Source organism: Schistocerca americana, chromosome 2 (genome assembly GCF_021461395.2).
Source record: "Schistocerca americana isolate TAMUIC-IGC-003095 chromosome 2, iqSchAmer2.1, whole genome shotgun sequence".
Lineage (NCBI taxonomy): Eukaryota > Metazoa > Arthropoda > Insecta > Orthoptera > Acrididae > Schistocerca > Schistocerca americana.
In genome coordinates, this window is record NC_060120.1 from 216,620,018 (window position 1) to 216,630,819 (window position 10,802).

General features: G+C 39.2%; 1 protein-coding gene across 1 annotated transcript in view; it reads left to right on the plus strand.

The window, feature by feature from the left end:
* LOC124593902 overlaps positions 1-10,802 on the plus strand; it is a 135,203-nt gene that overhangs the window by 83,674 nt on the left and 40,727 nt on the right. Inside the window, exon 4 of the mRNA XM_047132251.1 lies at positions 8,307-8,369. Coding sequence (XP_046988207.1) covers positions 8,307-8,369 — 63 coding nt within the window. The remainder of the gene's footprint in view (positions 1-8,306; positions 8,370-10,802) is intronic.

Genomic DNA, 10,802 nt, shown 5'->3' on the forward strand with positions numbered 1-10,802 from the left:
AAGCCAGAGATAAATTCCGCCGAAATTTTTACAAAGGTACAGACGGTGTTTAGAAAGGATAGATTGCATGCAACCGGTGGTGGAGTGTTCGTCGCTGTTGGTAGTAGTTTATCCTGTAGTGAAATAGAAGTGGATAGTTCCTGTGAATTATTATGGGTGGAGGTTACACTCAACAACCGAGCTAGGTTAATAATTGGCTCCTTTTACCGACCTCCCGACTCAGCAGCATTAGTGGCAGAACAACTGAGAGAAAATTTGGAATACATTCCACATAAATTTTCTCAGCATGTTATAGTCTTAGGTGGAGATTTCAATTTACCAGATATAGACTGGGACACTCAGATGTTTAGGACGGGTGGTAGGGACAGAGCATCGAGTGACATTATACTGAGTGCACTATCCGAAAATTACCTCGAGCAATTAAACAGAGAACCGACTCGTGGAGATAACATCTTGGACCTACTGATAACAAACAGACCCGAACTTTTCGACTCTGTATGTACAGAGCAGGGAATCAGTGATAATAAGGCCGTTGCAGCATCCCTGAATATGGAAGTTAGTAGGAATATAAAAAAAGGAAGGTTTATCTGTTTAGCAAGAGTAATAGAAGGCAGATTTCAGACTACCTAACAGATCAAAACGAAAATTTCTGTTCCGACACTGACAATGTTGACTGTTTATGGAAAAAGTTAAAGGCAATCGTAAAATGCGTTTTAGACAGGTACGTGCTGAGTAAAACTTGAAACGTCCCCTTTGAACAATTTATACAAGACTGTGCTTAACCTGACACACAATATTTTGTTAGCGCAACGCAATCTGACTTTCAAAATTCCCTACAAAAGAATGGCCCTGACTAACATTAAACTATACCTTTCACAAATCACTTACCTCACAAAAATCTTCGCTGCTCAAGCTACTGCAATACAGCGAGCGCCACTACTGCCAGCTAAATAAAAGATTCAAACTATGGAAGGCACTAACTACTGATAGGGATAGTTAGCAAATGAAAGATATTAATAGAGAACAAACAATGTATTTACCTTGATATCATCATATATAAATATAGCAGTTCATGACAAATTTCAAAACTCCGCCATCTCTCTCCCCACATCCACCACTGCTGGCGGCTCACCTCCAACTGCGCAACGCTACGCGCTGTTCACAGCCAGCTGCCGCTGCCCAACACTACAATGGCAGACAACAATGCAAACTAGCCACAGACTGCACACAGCACAGCCAGTGATTTTCATACAGAGTTGGCGTTACCAATAAGAAAACATAAACAGCCTACTTACATAGAGAAAACATAAACAGCCTTCTTACATAGAGAAAACATAAACAGCCTACTTACAAACTGTGAGGGACGGGAAAAACCCACCGTGGTACAACAACAAAGTTAGGAAACTACTGCGAAAGCAAAGAGATCTTCACTCTAAGTTTAAACGCAGCCAAAACCTCTCAGACAAACAGAAGCTAAACGATGTCAAAGTTAGCGTAAGGAGGGCTATGCGTGAAGCGTTCAGTGAATTCGAAAGTAAAATTCTATGTACCGACTTGACAGAAAATCATAGGAAGTTCTGGTCTTACGTTAAATCAGTAAGTGGCTCGAAACAGCATATCCAGACACTCCGGGATGATGATGGCATTGAAACAGAGGATGACACGCGTAAAGCTGAAATACTAAACACCTTTTTCCAAAGCTGTTTCACAGAGGAAGATCGCACTGCAGTTCCTTCTCTAAATCCTCGCACAAACGATAAAATGGCTGACATCGAAATAAGTGTCCAAGGAATAGAAAAGCAACTGGAATCACTCAACAGAGGGAAGTCCACTGGACCTGACGGGATACCAATTCGATTCTACACAGAGTACGCGAAAGAACTTGCCCCCCTTCTAACAGCCGTGTACCGCAAGTCTCTAGAGGAACGGAAGGTTCCAAATGATTGGAAAAGAGCACAGGTAGTCCCAGTCTTCAAGAAGGGTCGTCGAGCAGATGCGCAAAACTATAGACCTATATCTCTGACGTCGATCTGTTGTAGAATTTTAGAACATGTTTTTTGCTCGAGTATCATGTCGTTTTTGGAAACCCAGAATCTACTATGTAGGAATCAACATGGATTCCGGAAACAGCGATCGTGTGAGACCCAACTAGCTTTATTTGTTCATGAGACCTAGAAAATATTAGATACAGGCTCCCAGGTAGATGCTATTTTTCTTGACTTCCGGAAGGCGTTCGATACAGTTCCGCACTGTCGCCTGATAAACAAAGTAAGAGCCTACGGAATATCAGACCAGCTGTGTGGCTGGATTGAAGAGTTTTTAGCAAACAGAACACAGCATGTTGTTATCAATGGAGAGATGTCTACAGACGTTAAAGTAACCTCTGGCGTGCCACAGGGGAGTGTTATGGGACCACTGCTTTTCACAATATATATAAATGACCTAGTAGATAGTGTCGGAAGTCCCATGCGGCTTTCCGCGGATGATGCTGTAGTATACAGAGAAGTTGCAGCATTAGAAAATTGTAGCGAAATGCAGGAAGATCTGCAGCGGATAGGCACTTGGTGCAGGGAGTGGCAACTGACCCTTAACATAGACAAATGTAATGTATTGCGAATACATAGAAAGAAGGATCCTTTATTGTATGATTATATGATAGCGGAACACACTGGTAGCAGTTACTTCTGTAAAATATATGGGAGTATGCGTACGGAAGGATTTGAAGTGGAATGATCATATAAAATTAATTGTTGGTAAGGCGGGTACCGGCTTGAGATTCATTGAGAGAGTCCTTAGAAAATGTAGTCCACCAACAAAGGAGGTGGCTTACAAAACACTCGTTCGATCTATACTTGAGTATTGCTCATCAGTGTGGGATCCGTACCAGATCGGGTTGACGGAGGAGATAGAGAAGATCCAAAGAAGAGCGGCGCGTTTCGTCACAGGGTTATTTGGTAAGCGTGATAGCGTTACGGAGATGTTTAACAAACTCAAGTGGCAGACTCTGCAAGAGAGGCGCTCTGCATCGCGGTGTAGCTTGCTGTCCAGGTTTCTAGAGGGTGCGTTTCTGGATGAGGTATCGAATGTATTGCTTCCCCCTACTTATACCTCCCGAGGAGATCAAGAATGTAAAATTAGAGATATTAGAGAGCGCACGGAGGCTTTGACAGTCGTTCTTCCTGCGAACCATACGCGACTGGAACAGAAAAGGGAGGTAATGACAGTGGCACGTGAAGTGCCCTCCGCCACACACCGTTGGGTAGCTTGCGGAGTATAAATGTAGATGTAGAACCTAGATATTGTCGTCGCCGATACATTCCAGTGTATAGGAGTTAACATTGAGGTTACCGGTGGTTTTTTTGAGAAACAAGTTATTCTAGGTCCTAATTGTTCAGATGATGATTCTTTGGCTTATGTGGGTACTATTTTTGCTGGTAGTAATGGATGATAGTAGCAATTGTAGCTGGCTCATTGCCTGATTTTGTAGTACAAGAATCTTTGAAGATCGAGATAGTGTAGGTTGCAAGAATTTTGGACTAAAGGCGTTTCTCAAGTACTGTATTTTCTTATGGGGTTGTTTCCGCAGACAAGCACTAACCGTTCATACAAGGAGAAAGATGAAGGTCAAGGCTGGAAAATATATTTATATTTGGCGTACAGCTGCAAGAGATTCTTGTAAATTAATATCAGGGATTAATGATTTATTACAGACGGTAAATGAAACCTTGGTCTTACCGAAACTGGAGCAGCGATTTTCTATTTCTTTTCATAACATTGAAACCTGCACTTTCTGAAATACGTCCCTACGTAAAACTGTATGTGGTCTAGTTACGTTCGCCCTTGTTCGTCCTATCTATTCTGCGTTGTCGCGGGTGGCTTCTTGAGTGTTGGCAAGGCTGTGCAACAGCTTCATTCTGAGCTGCCCTTCTCTATGAACGTATTCACCTATCTAGCGGTCCCCACTCTGCAGGCACTGCATTACACAGCGATGGCTAATCCTCAAGACATTCTGGGCAATTTCGACATTTCATTCAGTATGAGAGTCTTACACCACGTTTCAACGAAAAGCACTTTCGTAATTTCAGTATGCCCGGCATCACGTTATTCCCAGTGTTTTGTTTTCCATGTAACCTTTAATTACCACTGCGAACAACGATTGCAAAAATGCTAATACGTATTCTATACAGACAAATGGAAAAACTGGTAGAAGTCGACCTCGGGGAAGATCAATTTGGATTCCGTAGAAATGTAAGAACGCGCGAGGCAATATGAACCCTACGACTTATCTTAAAAGAGAGGTTAAGGAAAGACAAACCTACATTTATAGCATTTGTAGGCACAGAGAGCGCCTTTGACAATATTGACTGCAATGCTCTTTCAAATTCTAAAGGTAGCAGGGGGTAAAATACAAGGAGCGAAAGGCTGTTTATAATTGGTGCAGAAGGCATATGGCAGTTACAATAGTCGAGGAGCATGAAAGGGAAGCAGTAATTGGGAACGAAGTGAGACAGGATTGTAGCCTATTCCCGATGTTATTCAATCTGTACATTGAACAAGCAGTAAAGGAAACAAAAGAAAAATTTGGAGTAGGAATTAAAATCCAGGGAGAGGAAATAAAAACCTTGATGTTTGCCGATAACATTGTAATTCTGTCAGAGACGGCAAAGGACTTGGAAGAGCAGTTGAACGGAAAGGACATCGTCTTGAAAGGAGGATATAATAAGAACATCAGCAACAGTCAAAACAAGGATAATGGAATGTAGTTCAATTGAATCAGTTGATGCTGAGGGAATTAGATTAGGAAATGAGACACTTGAAGTAGTAGATGAGTTTTGCTATTTGCGCAGCAAAATAACTGATGATGATCGAAGTAAACAGGATATAAAATATAGACTGGCGATGTGGTCGTAGGTCCAGATTGAGGAGCAAATCTCCAACGTCATTTAACGTGTAAGTACATGAAATTACAACGTAAAAGTAATAACAAGTAAAATATAATATTTATGAACCCTACAAAGAGAAGCCATAAGGTTATGTAAACACAATCAGCACTACAACACAGGAATCAGCTTAACTTTTCAATGCACTCCTCGACAGAATAGGAGTAGTAAGCCATGAGGAAACTCTTCACTTTAGATTTGAATGCGAGTGGATTGCTGCAAGGATTTTTGAATTGTTGTGGTAGCTTACTGATAATGGATGCAGCAGTAAATTGCACACCTTTCTGCTCGACAGTCAAGTAAGTGCGACCCAGATGCACATTAGATTTCTGCCTAGCATTAACTGAGTGAAAGCTGCTACGTTTTGGGAATGAGCTGATATTTTTAACAAGAAACGACATTAAAAAATTTATGAGGAGCCAGTCTCAGAATACCCCGACTATTGAACAGGGATAGACAAGAGGTTCGTGAAATTCCACCACTTGTTGTCCGAACCGCCCTTTTCTGAGTCAAAAATATGCTTTGAGAATGGGAAGAGTTACCCCAAAACGTAACACCATACGTCATAAGCGAATGAAAATAAGCGAAGTAGACTACTTTTCGTGTCAAACTAACACTTGCGTAGATACCGCTCGAATAATAAAAATGGCAGAATTAAGTCTTTGAACAAGATCCTGAACGTGGGCTTTCCACGACAGATTACTACCTATCTGAACACTTAGAAATTTGAATTGTTCAGTTTCACGAATCATATGCCAGTTCTGTGAAATTAAAACGTCGAGTTTTGTTGAATTGTGTGCCAGAAACTGTAAAAACTGAGTCGTACTGTGATTTAGAGGTAGTTTGCTTTCTACAAGCCACGAACTTGTTAACTGTACTAATTGAAACAGTGGCCAATGTTGCACACAATTTCCTTTACCAGCTAACAAAATATATTAGAATCACCTGTAATACTAGAGGGTACACCATTTATACAGTATAAATAAGGAACAGGATTGGCCCCAGCAATGATCCCTGGGGTACCCCTCCCCCCCCCCCCCCCCCCATTTGAACGCACCTCCCTCAGACTCCACATCATAGCCATTTTCTGCACTGTGGATAATGATCTTTTGCTGTCTGTTCAAGTAAGATGTTAACCAGTTTTGAGGTAGTCCCTGTATTCCGTAATGGTCCAACTTTTGGAGCAATATTTTGTGATAAACACAATCGAATGCCTTAATTAAATCAAAAAAATGTCTAGAGTTAGAAACCTTTTGTTTAATCCATCCAGTACCTCACAGAGGGAAGATAATATATAGCATTTTCAGTTGTTAAATTACTTCTAAGACCGAATAGTACATTTGATAGCAAATTAAATGAAATAAAATGATCAATTATTCTTACAAACACAGCCTTTTCAATAACTTTAGCAAACACTGATGGCACAGAAATAGGTCTAAGACTGTTTACATTACTCCTTTCTCCCTTTTATAATGCGGCTTCACTACTGAGTGCTTTAATCTTATGGAAGCTGACAATTCTTAAAGGAAAAATTACAAATGTGGCTAACTATGGTGTTAAATTGCAGCATAGTACTTTAATAGTCTGGTGGGGCGTCGTCATATCCATGAGAGTCCATAGTCTTCAGTGATTTAATTATTGTCTGAATCTCACCCTTGTCACTACCACAGCAGAATATTTCAGACATCATTCTCGGAAAGGCATTTTCCACGAGAGCTGTTTGGTTCCCTGGTGAAACTTAGTTTTTATTTAATTCGCCAGCAATGTTCAGAAAGTGATTATTAAATAATGTAAATGTATCGGACTCAACGATAACAGAAATAATGTCACGTAGAAGAAGGTGTAATTAGATGAATGACGAACACTAAATTCACTTAACGAAAATTTATTCAGCACTTGCACATACAAGAGCGCTGAGCAAACTGCCTCCGGCAGGAACACATACGGTATATATACATTCACAGAACATTCCAGTAAAATGATTCTTCACCTTTTTGGATACTTATAGAACGTACTCCAACCGAATATAGAAATTAAAATGTTACATTTCAGGTGAGTTTCGAACTCACGACCCTCCATGCAACAGTCTAGTATCGTAGCCACTATACTACAGTACTTATGCTACTCGGTCTCTTCTGCGACAGTATTTTTACTACGAACTGACTTTTATATCGTCGAACTTGTGCTGCTCAGCAGACAATTCCTTCACGGCTGACTTCAGTTCAAACTGTCGTTTCCGACTGCGGAATGTGAGTAAATAAACGCACCGAAGAAAGGGATGGTTTCATGGGCGCTCTTCCCGAAACCTCCCCAGTCCTCTTCGCGTGGATTCCGAGCTGCGGTGTGTGTGAAATGTTATCTACATCTACGTAGATACTCCGAAGCCAGCGTACGGTGCGTGGCGGAGGGTACCCTCTACCACTACCAGTCATTTCCTTTCCTGTTCCAATCGCAAATCGAGGGAAAGACGACTGCCTCTTTGCCTCCGTGTGAGTTTTAATGTCTCTAATCTTATCTTTGTGGTCCTTACACGAAATGTATTTTGGCGGCAGTAGAATAGTTTGGCAGTCAGCTTCAAATGCCGGTTCTGTAAATATTCTCCGTACTGTTTCTCTAAAAGAACGTCACCTTTCCTCCAGAGATTCCCATTTGAGTTCCCGAAGTATCTCCGTTAACACCTACATGTTCGAAACTACCAGTGAGAAATGTAGCAGCCTGCCTCTGAATTGCTTCAATGTCTTCCCTCAATCCGACCTGGTACGAGGGTCACACTTTTGCACCGTTATCGAGGAAGGTTGTAGGTACCTTCACATTTCAGCGTCGCAATTGGAGAAAATGATAGGGTTCCAGAAGTGACTGTTTAATTCTTTTGCACAGTGTATATGGGATATCTAATTTTAGTTCAAAAACGAATCATATTATTTCTCGAACAGCAGTGTTGGAGTATGTTGCATATCTAAATGTTGGGGTTCTTTAACAACTACGAATGCTTCTATTTACATAATATGCAGCAACGATATAATCTACTGTCATTATCGTCTGGGCAATACGTAATACCCAGAGCAAAGCTTATGTCAACAAACTTCAAGTTTTATATTACTGACCTAATTAACACCAGTTATTTAGTCCTCGGGTTATGTATCAGTAGACTAAAAATAAAACAGAAATTCAATTACTTTTGTATCAGAAGTTTCGACATTGTGTGCTGATTATATACTGTTAGCCAGAGCGATCAGGAGTTTCTATGATTAAATAAATATTCCAGTGTGTTTCATTGATGAACATAGTATATTATTACTGTTTACAATTTGTGACAATTATTTTAACTTATGTAACCATATAATACAATATTCTGTTTTGTTTCAGCACGGGAGTCATCAGTTTACGACTGGGTCCCATGTATGAGCGGGAACATCAGTAAGAATGACTGTACGTATCGTCTGTAACAGTAACTTACAATGTAATTACAGGTTTCGGAAAACACATTGCTGGGCAAATGCCTGGTATGCCTACACTACCCGAAAAAGTGTAATACATTATATCCTTGTGCTGGGAAATCTTTAGAACTGCCATAGTGGCATCCAGCTTGGTGTTATTTCTGCTTGCATATGATGAACAGAAACATTTCATGTGAAATGAATTCAGGCGAAATAATCTCCCAGTCTTCTCAATAAAACTATATCACAATAGTTCTCGGCCTGGGAGAGTGTAAATCTTCTAATGAACTGATGCGTTAGACTCTATTTGAAGGGAACCCTCAGAAAACTAACATTTTCAGTGAAATAACATATTGATATGGATTTGATTAAATCAGATTAGATGTACTTTTCGTTCTAATTGATCCATAGTGAGGAGATCCTCTGGGATGTGGAACATGTCAGATAAGAAGAGTGAGCAATAAATATTTACAACATAAGAACACATACGCCAATGTACCTTCCAAAGTTCCCAAGTGAAATTGCCTTTGTGGATCTGGATTCAGTAAAAAGAAATGAAAAAGAAATAAAATCTTAAGCATACTTATGTTCAAAAGGATATATAAATTACCACCAAATATTAAGACTTCAGTACACTTATGTGCATATGATATTCATAGGCTATTGCAGAAAATATAAAATAAACATTTTGCAGCACTTATATACGATTATCTCATTGCCAAAAAAGATTTTTACATAAGTCAGATTGTACTCATTATTCACATAATGTGATATTATTAATGAAATAGACACAACCAGTGGTTCTCTACGAAATTCATAAATGGTGTAAGAGGAGTAGATCACCAATAAATCCTTTACACTATTATCAAACGAAACTTCGTTATTAGTTAAACTTTTTATGGGTGCTGGCGTGTTATTGAAAATATTTACTGATGAATAGTGGACACCTTTCAGAACAAAACTAAGTGACTTTAAATCTTCGTCAAAGTTATTCTTATTTCTAATATTGATTTCACGAACTGAGCTGTTGATTTGATAGAAAGATAAAATTTTAATGACCAACTTCATTAAGAACTAAATATATCAAATCAATAGTTTGTATTCCCAGTTCCTTAAACAGCTCTCTGCGGGAATTTATTCAGTCCACACCTCAAATAATTATCGCAGAAAATAATCCCATATGGTATAATGGAATGAAAGCAAGCATATTACCGAAGCTTTTATTATTTCTGCATCACCTATGTCTGACAACGTTCACATAGCAAACAGAAATTTGCTTAGGCACTTCCGTAGTTTTGTGCTATGCTCCTCCCAGTCAAGTTTCTTATCACGCTATAGTCTCAAGAGTGTAACAGTGTCAAGTTCTTCTATCTGCTTGTCATATTTTGGGTATATATTTGCAGGAGACTTTCACAAGTTCTGAACTGCATATAGTTTGGTTTTGAAGGTTTAGTGATAGAGAATCGGCTAGGAACCATTTATTAATGTCTATGAATATTTCATTAGCTGGGATTTCTAAGACTATACTTGATTTATTGTTTATTGCAATGTTTGTATCGTTTGCAAATAAAATAAATTTGGCATCTGGTAGTGTTGTTGACGAAAGGTCATTGATATTCACAAGAAAACCTGAGGGCCAAAAGACGGACACTTGGGTATAAGACATGTTATTGATTGCCAGTTGCATGATACCTCATAGCTGTACACGTCTCTTTCCTATTGACACCCATGTCTTGTATTAGAGATATAGGTTTGAACCATTTTGCAGCATTTCTGTTAATCAGTAATTCTCTGATCTACACAAAAGGGTACTGTGATTTACACAGTGAAATACCTTTGATAGCGCTCAAAATATACCAGAAGCCTGCAATTTACTGTCTAATGAATCACTGTATGTGTAGATAGCCTTCTCAGTATTGTAAACTTTAGAAATCCGAATTGTGACTTTGGTAATATTTCAGTTGTGGTGAGATAAAAATTTTGAGAATGTCGGCAAAAGTGAAATTGGACGCAAGTTTGCTGGTATTTCTTTATCTTCTTTCTTATACTGCAGCAAATTTCAACAGTTCAGGAAATTTTGCATTGATAAAATACTGGTTAAACAAATAATTTAAAATTTCACTAAAGACAGAGGAACACTGTTTAATCATCATAGGCACAAGAATTTCTTTTGATTTTAAGGATTTTATGGTGGACTTTATTTCTACTGGTGTTGTGAGGGCCATGTTCATATTATTGTAGTTATTTGTGGTGACTGGTCTGAGAAATTCCATGTTAGCAGCAACTGAGCCCAACAACCCCCATCTTTTCAGTAACAGTTAATATTTAACATGATAATAAACATAGTTTTACAGTTCTGTTTTGCTATGGAAACGCGCACAGAAACCCTAAAATACCTATTGACATTAAGGCCACATTGAAAGAA